Genomic DNA, 16,309 nt, shown 5'->3' with positions numbered 1-16,309 from the left:
CTTCTTCCTGTAATCCACAATCACCTTGGTTTTGCTGACGTTGAGATGGAGTTTGTTGTCCTGGCACCAAGATGTCAGGGCTCTGACCTCCTCTCTGTAGGCCGTCTCGTCGCTGTCTGTGATCAGGCTGATGACGGTGGTGTCGTCAGCAAACTTGATGATGGTGTTGGAGCTGTATGTGGCCACGCAGTCGTGCGTGAACGGGGAGTAGAGGAGAGGGCTGAGCACGCAATCCTGGGGGGCTCCGGTGTTGAGGGTCCGGCTGGAGGATGTGATGTTCCCCATCTGCACTGCCTGGCGTCTGCCCTTCAGGATCCAGTCACAGAGGGCGCTGTTAAGCCCGAGGTCCCTGAGTTTGATGACGAGCTTGGAGGGCACAATAGTGTTGAATGCTGAACTGTAGTCAATGAACAGCATCCTCACATACGTGTTCCTCTGGTCCAGGTGGGAGAGGGCAGTGTGGAGGGTGATGGCATCGGCTGTGGACCTGTTCTCCCTGTAAGCAAACTGCAGGGGGTCCATTGAGTGCAACTGGGCGGTAGTCGTTGAGGCAGATGGTTTTTGTCTTTTTAGATACAGGAATGATGGTGGACTCTTTGAAACAAGTGGGGACTATAGACTGGAGCAGCGACTTGTTGAAGATGCATGTGAACACCTCTGCCAGCTGAACTGCACACACCTTGAGAGCACGGCCAGGGATGCCGTCAGGCCCAGGAGCCCTATGTGTGTTGATCTTTTTTAGGGATCTGCACACATCTGCACTGGTTAGAACCAGGGGGCAGGGGCAGGGATCCTGAGCCTTCTGTACCTCCACAGCCATGGGTCTCTCAAAGCGTGCATAAAATGTGTTCAGTTCATCTGGGAGAGATGCACACACTTCCTCTGCACCACTTGTTGGTCTTTTATAGTCTGTTATAGTTTTTAGTCCAGACCACATGTTTCTAGCGTTGGAGCCCTTGTAGTCAGACTCCACTTTGTTCTTATATTGTCTTTTAGCACTGCTAATAGCTCTCTGGAGCGCCTACCTGGAGTTCCTGTATTCATCCAAATCACCGGCGCTGTGCGCGACAGCCCGAGCTTTGAGTTTGGCTCGGACCTCGCCATTTATCCAGGGCTTCTGATTTGGGAATGTTCGTACAGTAATCCGCGGCACGACGTCATCGATGCATTTGCTGATGTAGCAAATGACCGCGTCTGTGTGTGTGTTTATGTCCTCCTCCTCAAACACACACCACTCCGTGGAGCTGAAGCAGACTGCTCGGTCTGCAGTGTTGGAGAGCAGAGTCTGACTGCTAGGTCCAGCGCTGGACTGTCCGTGTCACAGGTCGGTCTCTTTTCAGTCTCTGCCGGTAAACGGGGAGCAGGAGAAGAGATACGTGGTCCGACTTGCCAAAGGGGGGGGGGGGGCTTTGTATCCATTGCGGAAAGAATAAACATGGTCCAGTGTATTTCCACTGCGCGTGGGGCAGCTGACGTGCTGATAGTGTTTCGGCAGGACTTTCTTCATGTTGGCGCTGTTAAAATCCCTGACCACAATAAAGGCAGCCTCCGGCCTTGAAGTCTCTGTCCTGTCGATCACTCCGTACAGCTCCTCCAGCGCTGTGTTGTTGTCAGCGTGCGGCGGCACATACACTGCTGTTAGAACCACAGATGTAAACTCCCTCTGCAGGTAAAAAGGCCGACATCTGATCAAGCACCCCCCCCCCCTTACTCTTCCCTGAGTTTATTGTCCGGTCCTGGCGATGAATGGAGAATCCGTGCCCAACAATGGCGGCGTCCTGGATCGAGGGGTCAAGCCAAGTCTCCGTGAAAACCATAACGTTACAGTTCTTCATGTCCCTTTGAAATGCCATCCTGCTTCGGAGTTCATCCAGCTTATTATCCAGGGATTGGACATTTGCCAGAAGTGAGCTCGGTAGAGGAGGCCGGTTTTCGCGTTTCCTCAGCCTGACTAGGACCCCGGGCCGGGATCCTCGCCGTCTTTGTCCCCAGGTAAAGCGCCAACAGGTAGCCACGGACACTCGCCATTGTTGTTGTTTGCTGGTCGTGGTGGTTTTTTGCTGTTTGCCAGCGACCTGATGAGTAAAGGTTGTTCTCTATCATACTGAATGATAGGGCTCGCTTGGGAGGATTGCATGCTGCAAAAAAGTTTCAATTAAAGAGAAAAAGTACAACAGAACGACACTAGAAGTGAGAAGGTGAGGAGCTCGAGACACGGCAGCCGTCCTCGGCGCCATCTTCACCATCTTCACCTATCTAGAAATTAAGTGATATTTTTAAGAATAACTATCTATATATATCCTTATAATTTACTGCTAAGAAGTTATGAGTTGATTTGTGAATATGGGCTTCGAAAATCAAAAGTAAGAAATTCTAACATGAGCATGTAACTTGCTATTCATGTGTTGTTTTTAGCTGAAAGCCAGTGTCCCCACTGTAATGGCAACCTGAAGACGTCTGTCCATCACAGGGCCAAGATCCCCAACAGATACTCAGTAGGTATCAGCACCTTTCTGATGATGAGGGTCATACGTGTTCATATCTCCTTCTACTGGATTTAACAGGATGACTTTTCTTAGGAAAGAACTGGTCTGTAAAAAACACAACACACGTCTGAGTATTTTCAGTGGATCAACACGTTTCTCTTCCAGTCGTTGCAGTATGCCCAGCAGTGGTGAGGAAGAGGAGGGAGGTTGCAGTTGTCTGATAACCTCACTGGATTACAGGAGTGAAAAGCAGCTCAGTATGAGGTTTTGTTTAATGTAGTGACACTACAATAAACCTATGTCATCTCTAACAAATGAATGTGTCTTTCTGTCATTTTATTTGAAGCTGTGTGGCTTCTGAGTGGAGACAGTGATCCGTTTGTTTTCTATGGACTAATCAACAGACAAGATGCTTTTAACTGAGAAGAACAAGTACAAAACATACGATGAAAAAATGCTGAAGAAATGCTCTAATCGTAAAAACGCAATGGATGGACATTCAGTGTGTATGGGGAAGGACAAAAAACACTGAACTCTCCTCTCCTTTGGCTGTCTCCTTTAGTTATTACCCACCAGGTTAACAGGTGAGTAAATGAACATAGCACAATGATGCTACTTTTTGACAAGAGGTTATTGCATTAAATAATACTAGTGAGAAGCTAAGAGACAGAGCCTCATTGTCATTCATTGTATTAATTGTATGCCTCCACCAACCAATGCATTTTCCATGTACAGATTTCTATTAATTGTTTTTCTCAGATTCATATAAGGTCACTGTGACCTTTGACCGCTGAAATCTATCAACTTCATATTTGTGTGCAAGTGAACTGCACATTGTTTTACTAGAGTTTTGGTCCGGGTTGTGTTTACACTGACTCTTCTAAAGAGTAGTAAATATGAAGTTATACCATCAGAAATTACATGACAAAATGTAATTCACTTTAAAATGCCTTCTTTGTGTTTGTTTGCTCTATGGTGTCACACAGCTCACGAAAAAATAACTGATGATAACAATCAGAATTATTAGGCAATAAATGAATCCCTTTGAATAATAACAAACAGGTAAAAATATATGACGAAATAGAGTCACCATGTGCACAAATATACTGTGGGTACTAGCAAAAAATGTTTAATTAACTGACAAGTTTACAGCATACAAATAAAATTGATGGTAGTATTACCAGATTTTGACTGATCGGGCTAAAATAACTGCATCATGTGATAACACCACTGTCTGAAAGTAAAGATGGATGATGCTTCTCTAACTATACAAACCTGAAGCCTAAATATCCGGGATACAGGTGCTGCCATCTTGTGGTGGTGACATCGTTTGGATGCAGACTTTAAATCGCCAACACACACTGGATTGATAACAAGTCAGTGTCAGCTGTCAATTGTGATATTTCACCCCACTCATACAGCATCAAATAACCACACTCATCGGAAACATAAACACAGGCAGGGTTTACAACATGTGCTGCAGCCAGCCAGCAGGGGACAATGCAGATATTTTGACTTCACTTTTAGGAGCTAACGTAACCCATATTTATTTAGAGTCTATGGTTTAAACAGATATGTGTTATTACCAAATTATTCACATAAACATATTTTATCTGTCTTGCTTCCCCAACAGTCTATAAACAGCAGATGGATTAATTAACAGTATAGTTTTTAAATTCATGCTAAAATCTGTGTTCACAACGCACTGAGGTTGGTCCATTTGCATTCAGTCTACAGACGACCAACACCTGACTCTGCCTGGAAATGGACTGAGATCCTCTTTTTACACGGTCTCAGTGCAGTTGTTTGATCCACATCAGGGTCTGATTAACAACTTTCTCACCAGTCTACAACCGACTGTTCTAATTGGGCAACAGACTTCATGTCAAGTGAACCAAAGATGGTTAGACCGGAAAACATTGCTCAGATTTCAGGCCTCTTCATCAAGGGTGAACGCTAACAACATTCTGGTACAATATACATTTTAGCATCACAGTACATGGAAAAAAAACAGGATGTCCTCAGTGTTTGCTCATGTGCTCCATCCATCAGGGTGGAGGGGACTGCACCTGGTGTGGTATGGTACTGTTTGCTCCACAGTCAATGTACTCATACGTCTCAAGAGAGAGCTGCTCATAGTGGATCAGGTAGTAAACTGTCATCGACATCCTGCAGTACAATGAACACATTACATGAAAGAATTATAAACGTATATTGACAATAAAAATAAAACACACACAAGATTGTAGCTTCACATGTACAGTGTAACACTGCTCTGTCTTATTTTCAGAAAAATGAAAATACACTCACTATCTACTCACCTCTATGCCGATGGAGGGGTGGGTGAAGTGTTTGAGTCCACAAAACACTTAAGGAGTTGCAGCCAAATCCAAAATAATTGAAGTAACAGGTGACTCCTTTTTTAAACGTAGAAAAGTTTGACTCCTAAAAGTCTCCTCCTCTGGTTCAAGTTCGTATGCACATACTGCACACAAGCTCTTGCCCAAGGGTATGCGCAGGGTGCATGGTAGCACCGTTAGTGCTGCTAGCAACACTACTTCTGGTAGAGGACATTTAGGCTTAAAGCTCCAGTCCAAACTGAACACCTTTTGAGTTTTAATGGCAACTGAGGGCTACCACAGGTTCTTTTTCATGTTTGGAAGGGGAGGGTGAAATGAGCAGTTTTCATAGTGGTGAGTAGGTAATGAGTGAATTTTCATTTCTCAATTAACTATCCGTTAAACATAAACAGAAATATTTAACTTTATATCTACTTGGAGCGACTGCAAATCATGTTCAGGGATGTATTCAGAGTTTTATTCATGTCATGCAAAATTAATAATCATGATCCATTATGAGTGACCAATACAGTCAATGGAAAAAACAGCTGCCTGGCTAGTAGTGTTTTTTCTTCGTCATATGTTGTTTGTCCCAGAAGCTATAGCAGTTATAGCTTGTGCGAGCTATAACTGCACAACAAAATATATTACATTGGTCCTGTCGTTTTTAGACATAATTATATCCAATTAGACATTAGGGTGAAACTATCATAATTAGCATGTTAATGATTGAGTTATATTCAAAACCATATTTTGTGAAATAATAGAGACATTTGACCACCAAACTATAATCAGTTAATTCTGGAGTCGTAGTGTAACATTTTCTGGTACTTACTGCATGTGCAGATACAGGATGTGGACAGGCAGGGAAGCTTTCTTACAGTAGTTACTGCAGAGAAGAACATAGGAACGTTAGAGCAATGCCAAGAACAGTGTTTATACACTAGTAATGATAACAGAGTTAATTAATCTGTAACCTTTTTATTCTTATTATTGCCCTACTTTGTCTAATTTTGTGTCATCTCCAAACAGTGTTTAATTTTTTCCATTGGTGTAATAAATGTATTGCAAATTAATAACACTTTTCAAATGATTTGCCATTATTGGTGCATTGATAACTTGAGGCAGTGGGAGGAGATTATGCCCTGGGTCAGTTTTTGAGTATTTCAATGTTATTTTTGGGGTCATAATCAAGATAGTAGCAGGCAATTGTATAATGAACATTGTTACATGCATGTAATTGTTTTGGGCATAGGGCTTTCAAAAGGGAATGTGAGACAGCCTGTGATCATAAGTCTAGACATTGGTTTATTGGCAGGGTACAGGAAGTAAACACAAAGAGAAATCTGTCACATTTGCAGAAACCTCAGGTGTGATCTCTCACACTTTAACCAAACCAGTCTTAATTGAAAAAAGGCTCTGAATGACAACCTTATGTGCTTGAGAGAATTTTACTGTAACACTGTCAACTCACCTCAAATCATAGTCAGAGAGCTTGATGGGGATCACGAAGGTGTACTGTGAGGTGAGAAAGAACCAGAGGTCATCACACTATTTTTAAAGGCATGCCAATTGGAATTCATACTTTTTCAATTCTATTGGCAACAAGACATTCATCAACCTTTTCCAGCATAATTGAACCAGCATGCTGCAGTATGTGGATCTGCAGATACCATATTAGATCGGTCTAATGATGTGTGTTTGTGATAAGGATATGAATGACTCTTGATCACCATTCTCAATAATTCTTTTCAGCACATCCCTACATGATGCTAGCTGTTTCTGCGAGGTGGGGATATCTCACCGTTGCAGTGGACAGAGGTTTGACAGAGATGACGTTCTCAATGGACACTGTTCCCACCACTGTGAGAAAGTTGAGGGCCTGCATTGACAGATTATAGGTCTGCACCGCTGCAAAGTTGTGGTTGGTGATGTTCAACACATGCTGTAAGGGAAAAAAAGTTGTGACCGACAGACACTACAATGAGTCAAAGCAACTGATACTATTATTATTGTTGTTCTGTGTTTATTGTGGTTACAGTCTTCCTCCATTTATGTAGCATTTTATATGGTCTTCTGCATTACAACAACTTGGTGTACTGGAGTGGAAGAGCCTGTCATAGCTGCCTATTATACTCATGTCAGGCTAATTTGCCTAATCTCCCCTTGTCTTTAGGCTGCACTGGAATGCAGGAACCTTGAAAAAAGTTCCAGGTACTTTTAATTGAAACATGGCTATTTTTAACATCTATACCCACCGTGATGTTAATAAGGACGTCTTCATCGGTGAAGTAAACATAGGATGATTTGACAGCTACTGGAGACAGCAGGACAGCGCGAGGAAAGAGGAAGAACAGCACAAGGGCACTGACCAGCAGGCACACACCGACAGACACAGCAACATATAACTTCCTGAGAGAGAAGGAAATATCAAGTTCAAGTTCATAAAGTCCAGTTAAGTTTTTCTTTTCAGGTTAACCAGCTGTGCGAAGCATTCGCTTTCTTACGTGTGTCTAGGCCTCAGCCTCTGGTCATTACAGGGGATGACAGCCACCAGCTTGCTCTCCTGACCTGTAACATGCATCAAGATTTCATAAGATTCAACTGAAAAAATGGGAATAGATCTGTCTTTGTCTTTCATCTACAATTTGCTTTTAAAATAAAATCACATCGTAAGCCCACATGTAAACATCCCTTGCATGTGCTTTTGAAAAATAGTCCCAACATCTATTTAATTTGCAGGGACAGAGATGGAGAGAGAAATAGAGAGATTGAGGCTCTGCACACAGCTCTGTTCCAGGCTGCCAGGGTCTAGGTAAATAATGGTGAATACTGCACAGACCTTCATGTGCAACATGAGTGAGGCTGAAAATTGGGAGCCCTACAGATACTGCCTTATCTTGTAAAGTATCCTGTGCCATTATTAACAACGGCTTTGTCACATGTTTATTACCTGGTGGGAAGATTTCCACATTGTAGCATCCCTTGTGGCTATGTACTGAAACTCAAACTGTCACGCTATAAATTCTAAACCTGCCTGTTTTGAATGGGCAATTTACTTTGCCTGTGGTAATGCTGGCTGCAGCTTTCTGTAAAAACGACCTGTAGTAATTGAGCTGCAGCAAGAAGGACCTGCTGCAGGACTCAGTCCACAGAACCCTGAAGTAAAGACCTGCTGCTGCACAAAGAGCTGTTATCCTGTTCAAAGCTCAGTGAAGCTTAAAGTACCCAGGACCATGAATTGAAGAGTCAGGTATTTTTTTTACAATAAATGTGCCCCTTGTCCTGAATGTGCTGTTGTTGCGATGGACATGTAATTTATGTTGATGAGTCCCAGTCGCTGCTACTACAGAGTGCAGGTCACCTGTTTATTCAAAGTTTATTCATATAAAACCAAATTCGACACTGTACTTCACAATGCACCTGCCAAGAGTTTAGCTAATAAGATAATAGGTTCTCAAGATATGAGTTCTTTACACAGATTCCTGGAGTTAGTTAGGTAATTAGTTAGTAAGTAAGTAAGTAGGTAGGTAGGTAGTTTGGTAGGAGGTACATATGCTGTGTGGGACAATGTGACCACATAACTTGTTTTATAATCGTAGGTTTTCCAACAAACATATCAGTTTCCACCGGAGCATATGGCTGACGCGTGTGTCCAAAACAAAACGAAGCAAAAAGTGTGTCCTCCACGATGGTTGATTTTACAGGTTTATTCGCCAAAGTACAATAAATAAGAAGCATAAAATTTCCACGAGCAATGTAACTAATGATATCTGTCCAGACACGCTCCAAAACAACGTCTTCCACGATTTTCAACACAAATATCAACACGGTCAGAAAAACCGTGTGCTCCTGTCACTCTCCTGTGATCCACACACCTCGTTCCTAAACACTGTGTTGAACAGCTACTTTCTTAAAGGTACAGGCGTTTTTTTTTTATCTGCTTCACTGAAACTAATAATGACATTAAACAATGAATTACGAGTGTTTATGTGAAAATAATAACTAAATAATAATGATCATGACTTCAATTAACTTATTTTTAAATGCAATCAAATTATTAAACCGCCATGAAATCCAAATAAATTCTCCATAATGAACTGAAATTTATCATGAATGATTCATCAATCATACGGCACCTACAATAATAATGACTTAAACTTGATGACATTGATGAGCAGTTTATATTGTCTCACTGATCCCATTTTTATTGACATTACCTATCTCGTGTAATAAACACCAATGCTCTAAATGTGATGCAACAGTGTCAGCATTCTGAGACATTTCAAGAATAAACCACAGATAGAAAACTGAAAAACTGCAAAACTAGACAGAAGTTTTATGCAACCTCAAAGATGAAAGAGCGGCCGTCTGCAGATGAAGTAACACAGAGCATGTGTCCTGCTGCTTTCACATGGCTGAAGGTACTTGAGGGATACTTTTATCATGTAGTGTAAAGCAGTGTTCAAAAGACATAAGCCAATTCAACATTACTTTATAAACGATGCAGTCCACTTTACTGTTCAGTACCTCTGCGTATACGTCCAGTGCCCTGGCAGGTCGGACAGGGAACTGTCTCTCCTGAGCTGCATCTCCTGCTGGAGCTCCGCCTCTTTATGTCATTATTCTCAATTATTGGTTGCTGGTCCCTGTCCTTGCAGCGCGAATCAGCCCCTCCAGTGCACAAATTACATGTGCTGGGAATAGCCCCCATACCTGAATAAAGAGGAACATTTCAGATACTGCAAATTAGGCTGTATTAGCTGTATTTCAAGGAAAAATAATGAAAGCAATTTTTTTATTTCGAGATATATCACAATTCATGACAATTGTTCTCAAAACGTACTATAGATAAATATGAACTTGCAATGAAATCTTATTCTCATACAATGTTTTTGTAAAGTTGTGATTTTAGTTCACGTTTCTCATAAAATTGAGGCTCTAAACATTAAAACTTTTCATTAAAAAATAACATAATTTGTAATTTTTCATTTATTATCTAAATCAACCTTTTCAATATTAAATATATTTTAATATTATCATGACTTTTCACATTTGTTGTATTATTCGTTCTACTATTAGTTTCTTCCTTATAAAATCATTACTTTCTCTTCTTAAATGAATACAGCTATTTCAAAACATTATTCTTTTGTAAAATTGTGACGTTACCATCACAATATTATGTTTGTTTTTCAACACACACACAAGGTTAGGTGGTAATAAAATTAACACGAAACAGAATCCACTTGACCGTACAACCGCTTGACCCCCCTTGAATATTGTAGGTGTCAACCTAACTATGTAAAGTGCCATGTTGATTTTTTGGCTTTATTGAATTGAGATGAACTGAATATTTATAATAATCAGTGTTGTAAATATTGTAATTTTGTTAATGTGTTCAGCTACGTGCAGCATCTATTGCACTTCTGTCCGTCCTGGGAGAGGGATCCCTCACATGTGGCTCTCTCTGAGGTGTTTGAATTTAAAAAATTGATTGTTTGATTGATTATTTGATGATAAAACAACTTGAGAGTATTTGTCCACCATGGTGAAGTTAGTGAGAAAAATTTACTTTTTGTCAAATAAATAACCTGGAAAAAAAACTAGACTGAAGGCTTAAAAGAAATAATCGCACAAGTGATTTTAGTGGCATAAGAGTTGGTATTAGCACTGTTTGCATTGTTCTACGTTTGTTGTTCATGGATCATGTGAACACTTGCTTCTCTGTTTCTGGTGTTATTCAGAAATTAAAATTAGAACATGAATCATATTTTTTGAGTAAAATCTTTATGTTACTATCACTATATTATTATATTTAATCTTAGAGCTTAAATTTTTGGTTTCATGGCCCACTACTTTTGGTTCAGGTATCCAGTTAAAGCCGTTTTCTAGGAAAAATATAGCTACAGTTCAGCAGATAGACAGAGTTACAAACTACTGGCCAAACACAGTGGATTATTTAACAGCTAAGGGGCCAGTTGTTTTTCTCAAGACTTCGTGGAGAACAAAATAAAGCTAAGACACTGGGATTTTTGGCTGTTGGTGTTCCCGGCTGAGGTTAGTGGAGCTCACAACCCAAAAACATGAGTCTTAACTATGTCTCTCCTTATTGCCTGCAGTTAACTTCATCATGATGATGCACTGTTTCCCCCAATGCAATGCAACATAGAGCTAAAACTATATGGTACACCTACCTCCCTTTGATTAGGGGGGCTTTCACACCTACCTTGTTTGATGTGGACCTTCTGACTTTCAAGTTTAGACTGAACATAAAAATAACTAAATGTGAAAGGTGCCTTGAACTTCGTTCCAGATCAACGAACCAAAATTAAGTCGTTAAGACAATATTAACCAACAGACAAAAAAGAAGCTGAAGAAGCTTGCAAAATTGCTCAACATTCAAACTGCTTTTCTCTATGCACTACAAAAAAAGTTAGCACATACAATAGTAGTATTGACAACACCCAGAACATTCGACGCACACCTATCTAAAAACAAATCAAAGTCAACTTTTGGTTGCAGCCCACATAGGTGATGATGATAGGACAAACATGTCATACAAAAGTCTTCAGCGCAGTTCCTTAATTGTAAAGTGAAACCAGATCTAAATGTTACAAAGATGTGAACATGGTTCTAACCTGTTTGGACTTTTAGGTTTGAAACACTCAAAAGCCGTTCTCAGACATGACCTGCAGATAATATCTGGAGGAATTGGGTGAAGAAATATCTTCTGCACAGTTGTCTAATGATGATGTTGATGAAGGCTGAATAAAAGAACTGCTCTATCATCATCAGCATCATCGGATTCTCCCGACTTTTTGTGGTCTTTGTACTGGGGGGCGAGAAGGAGAAAGTCTGCAGAAAATCCAGAGGCTCTCAGTCGGACATGCAAAAAGTGTGGAGAATCTCCGGAGTTCAGTGCATTTCTGAGAGCAGCTTAACTTCCACGAACCAGACATCTGTGGGATCGTCCATTCTGAGGAGACATGCACTGCAGTTAACGTCTCTAGTTTTCGTCTAGCTGCTAAGCAGCTCCCCAAAACCTACTCTTCCAAAATAACCTGTTCTGTTTAAGAATGACCGACACGCATCTGGAAAACCAGCAGATAGTTGCATGGTCATCATCTTCTCGATCACTACCATCGGAGTGAAGACTACAGGGCTCTACAGAGCAGTTCCAGCCATCGATACAGTGATATATGTGTAAAATTGAAGTAGGAACCAAAACCTGGATTTGAGTTTAAGAACAGTCCTTCGTGTCATTACTTATTCTTAAACTGTGTCAATGTTTATTTCCTCGTCAAAAAACTGTGAATATAAGTGTACCTGGCTATAGAGCACACACACACACACACACACACACACACACACTGCAGTAGACAAGATATGACAGCTGAACTACGCACTTCATTTTATTAGGGTCATTGTAGCTCCCAACAAGATCAAGCTCAGCTTCACAGAGTGTGTTGTGAAGAAGGATCAGAGGCTTTCAGGAGGAAACACGTCGTCACGCATCTGTCTACAACAGTTCACATGTTTTACTGAAGTCCACTTTCTGCTACAAGTCTTGTAAACACGTCGGACTTTCAGTTCCCCTTCAGACCCGCTGCTCTGGATGTTGTCCCCACAGACTCGTCACTGACCTGAGAGTCGAGCCTCAGCCTGTCCGCAGCGTGTCCTCCCTCAGTCTCACCGTGCTCTGGGCTGTTTGTGTTTAGCTCCTGTTGTGTGTTGTTGTGCGTGTTGTTCTGTGTTGTGAGTGGGCAGTGGTACACAACTCAGCTCCCACAGCGTCACGCCCAACGGAACAACACACACAACCACTTCCTGCGAAGCCTTTCAAAGTAAAGCTGTCATTGATACGACTTGTTAGTCCGTCCACTCCAGCAGGCAGTACCCACTGCTAATGTTTCCATAAGAGCAGTTCATATTATGGACAACACTGTAGTAATTGGCCACGGTACATATTTTAGTAAAACTTACACTCTTATTTAAAGTTTTTCTCCCCCCCCCAAAAAAAATTCATCCAGATTTAACTTGCTTGAGGTTTAAAGCCCATTACCTTGCAACCATTTTGTCAGTTTGGGACCAGTATGAAAGAAAAAACACGTTTCAATTGATCTTTTGTCGATTTATCCCCATTTCTGACTGAGCTGATAAAAAAAAAAAAATGCACCAGACTGTGCCAACTTGAAATAACAAATGCATTCCGCTTTAACTTTGAAATTCAAAAGCTCACCAAACTTCCGGTACTATTCATTTAGGAAACTTGGCTCAGCTATTAGTCAGCTCTTTTCAGTGGACTTTAGCCTGAGCAGAGCTTCACAGACTTAATGACAATCATTTAGAACCAGTTTGTAGTACCAGTTAAAGTTGAGGCTCTAAGATGAACTTCAGAGATAAACCCCGTCATATTGGACAGTTCAAACTTCTACGACTCGCACACCCTGTGCTACAACACGTTTTATTGGTTTCATCCTTTTTTTACATTACCATACAGAAAAGATTTTGGTGGCAGTTTAGCCCCAAAACAAAAATACACATCTCAGGGTTGAATTATTATTATACAAGAAAATGATTCACTCACTGAAGTTATGAAGTCTTTTATTAAAATTGAAGTGTGCTTCAGATCAGTGACACTACCTTCATTTAAAGGTACAGTGTGTAGAATTTAGTGTAATCTAGTGGTGAAGGTGCATGTTGCAGCTCACCTCAACCTCCCATTCCAAACGTACGTCCAAATGTAAGGGAAGCTATGGTAGACAGTTGTCATAAAAACTCAAAAGATGTTTAGTTTGTCCAGTCTGGACTACTGTTAAAAACATGGCGGCCTCCATAAAGAGGACCCCCTCGATGTAAATATAAAGTATTTAAATATAAAGGGCTTGTTCTAGGATAAAGAAAACAACAATTTGTAAAATTTTGATGAAACACACTAGTGAAAACATCATGAGGATTATTTTATATTCAATATGTGCCAATAGATCCATTATATCTAAATCTTACACACTGGACCTTTCAAGGTCTTCTTAGAGGTCGTATTCTTAAAAATTGTGCTGAACAGTTGGCAGATATTTTCTGTTTCATCTTTTCATTGTCACTCCATCTCCTAAGAATTCCCAGTATGTGGAAAGATTCAATTATTGTCCCTGTGCCAAAAAAGAAAGTTGCAAAATCCTTAAATGACTACAGGCCTGTGGTGCTTACCTCCCTTGTGATGGAAACACTAGAACAAGTTGTGAAGGAGGTACAAATGAATAAATTTTCAAGCAGAGTTGGATCTTCTCCAGTTTGCTTACAGGTCATGCAGGGGTATTGACGATGCACTAAGCACTTTAATAAATATGACTGGGTCACACTTAGAGGGGGCAAAATCCTTAGTATTACCATTTTTTACTGTTTCTTTCCCCCTATTCCTGTTTTATCGATTCTGTTCTCACTGATCTGCTGGCAGGGGTCCATCAGCCTAAAAAATAAGAACAGACTAAAGGCTGTAGTGTGCAGCAAGATTGCAGGCATAACTTTGACTGACCTGCCCAGCCTGTACAAAGTCAGGACCTTGAAGAAGGCTCGCTCAGTCCTGTCTGATGCTAGTCATCCACTGTCTACGGAGTTGTGTTCCCTCTGGCCGCAGATATTCTCTGCCAAGATGCAGGACCAATAGACGTAAAAAAGAGTTTGTCTCTACTGCAATTGGCCTTTTAAATATCTTTATGTCTTTTTACTGCTGATTGTAAAACAAATTGCCCCTCTGGGATAATAAATTAAATTAAATCTTAAATCTTCTCTCTTTGTACAAGCTTTCTGTCATGGAGCAGACATGGACTTAATGATCCTTTTCAGACTAACATTCATCCTGAGTGATCACAAGAGGACAGCAAGTACAGGTGTGAACGCCATATTAGTGAGAAGGAAACAGAGAAACCTTAAGTGCATTGACTTTAATTGGACACAGATATGTACACCATGTTCATACAGTACAATATAGAAAATAAGCTCAAACAATCCAGCGTTTATCTTCTCCCTTAAATACTTGTTTCTTTAACCCAGTATGAAAATATTTCACCAGCCCTGTGTTAAATTTAAGCCTTAATCTTTCCACATCAGGTGCACGTACTTCATTTAACTACACAGGGTTTTAGATTTTTGCACCAGGGTTTCTTTAAGACTACTTTTAGGAATACAGTCTCTTAAGGGGGCTGTGGTGAGATTCAGTTGAGCAAACGTGATGCAAAACGTAGAACAAACTATAGTATTCATGATGTGAAGCTACTAACAGAGTTTACTGAGGAATTTATAATGACGCAGGAGATAAACTCAGTAGGACACCCCCAAATAAAGTAAAAACATCATCAATTCCTTTTTAAATTCTGGTCACCAAAACATGTTTACATCAATGTTTTGTGATTATTTTACAACATCACATTGTTGGTAACACCACATTCACAATCCCTTAACATCATGCAGGTATGATTGGCCAGGTGAACTCAACCTTTGTGTAAAACTGTACTCATGTATTCTCAATGGCAGTTTATACTCTGGTATTGTAACATGAGCTATGCTGATTGGAAAATGTCCCATTAAAATCTTCACCCCATATCCATACTAGTCTGTCTCGGTCAAGTTAGTCAGGAGTTGAAATATAAAGATTGTGGAATCCGCTCTCCACTACTGCTGAGAGTTAGGTAACTAATATACCTATTTCAAAGGTTCAGTGTGTAAGATTTAGGTGAAAGGGATGTATTGGCAGAATTGAACATAAAATAATCCTAGTGATGTTTTCACTATGTGTGATTATCTAAATTGTACAAATTGTGGTTTTCTTTACCCTAGAATGAGCCGTTTATATTGTAATACTTTATATTTGCATTTGGAGCAGGTCCTTGAGGCCACCATGTTTTTTTTACAGTAGCCCAGACTGGACAAACTAAACACCTTTTGAGTTTTTATGACAACTAAAGGCTACCACAGGTTCTCATTTTGAAAAGGGAGGGTGAGGTGATGGGTATTCAGCTGCAAAATTCAACTTTGCCACTAGATGCCACTAAATTCAACACACTGAGCCTTTAACAATGTTAACAGTAGCATCATGGCTACCTTACATGTCCTGCAATCTTAGGAATAGAGCCTGACCCGTACTTGATTAAATAAAATCTTCCTTTTGTCCATTTGTAGTGGAGACGACCGAATTTGTCATCAGGATTTGATGTTTGTTAACCTGTCCATGGGCAGGAGACTACAAGTGAAAATAAGCTAGTAGCTAAATTTGGTACAAAGCATATTTTCTCTTTGTGTTAATTTAATCTATTGATGTAATTTCACCATTGTTAAATCACCCCTCGGATCTTTTCTCCTTTATGTTCTCTAAAATAAAGCTTTCCAAATAGTACATATCAAACATACTGTTATTTGGCCAATATCGGCTGATACAATACAGTGAGTGATAAATCGATTAGTCTCTGCTTGGGAACATGGGTTGTACAT

The 16,309-nt window shown here is 40.4% G+C and overlaps 1 protein-coding gene across 3 annotated transcripts; it reads right to left on the bottom strand.

The window, feature by feature from the left end:
* Window positions 1-3,590: 3,590 nt before the first annotated feature.
* Window positions 3,591-12,661, bottom strand: LOC109640364 (transmembrane protein 106A-like). 3 transcript variants are annotated; one of them, XM_069525028.1, is made up of 9 exons: window positions 12,469-12,642; window positions 11,464-11,801; window positions 9,356-9,541; window positions 7,333-7,396; window positions 7,084-7,237; window positions 6,630-6,770; window positions 6,300-6,343; window positions 5,661-5,714; window positions 3,591-4,655 (listed from the first exon to the last, which is right to left on the bottom strand). In XM_069525028.1, exons 3-9 carry the CDS (start codon window positions 9,537-9,539, stop codon window positions 4,535-4,537), a joined length of 762 nt encoding a protein of 253 aa, XP_069381129.1. In that variant the 5' UTR covers window positions 9,540-9,541; window positions 11,464-11,801; window positions 12,469-12,642; the 3' UTR covers window positions 3,591-4,534. The 3 variants fall into 3 exon arrangements, with proteins under 3 accessions (XP_069381129.1, XP_019959885.1, XP_019959886.1); XM_020104326.2 differs by lacking the exon at window positions 11,464-11,801 and having other exon boundaries at window positions 12,469-12,661; XM_020104327.2 differs by lacking the exons at window positions 11,464-11,801; window positions 12,469-12,642 and adding an exon at window positions 12,232-12,429.
* Between the last annotated feature and the right edge of the window lie 3,648 nt (window positions 12,662-16,309).

Source organism: Paralichthys olivaceus, chromosome 5 (genome assembly GCF_024713975.1).
Source record: "Paralichthys olivaceus isolate ysfri-2021 chromosome 5, ASM2471397v2, whole genome shotgun sequence".
Taxonomy (NCBI): Eukaryota; Metazoa; Chordata; class Actinopteri; order Pleuronectiformes; family Paralichthyidae; genus Paralichthys; species Paralichthys olivaceus.
The sequence above is the reverse complement of the archived record's forward strand: the minus strand, read 5'-3'. Positions and strand labels throughout refer to the sequence as shown.

What these genes read in the sequence shown, in the direction of transcription:
- LOC109640364 (XM_020104326.2), bottom strand. Translation starts at nt 9,539, where the DNA reads ATGGGGGCTATTCCCAGCACATGTAATTTGTGCACTGGAGGGGCTGAT. An exon ending in CACTGGACGTATACGCAGAG is followed by an intron (nt 7,397 to 9,355) that starts GTACTGAACAGT and finishes TGCATGTTACAG; the next exon opens with GTCAGGAGAGCAAGCTGGTG. An exon ending in ATCCTGTATCTGCACATGCA is followed by an intron (nt 4,656 to 5,660) that starts GTAAGTACCAGA and finishes ATTGTACTGCAG; the next exon opens with GATGTCGATGACAGTTTACT.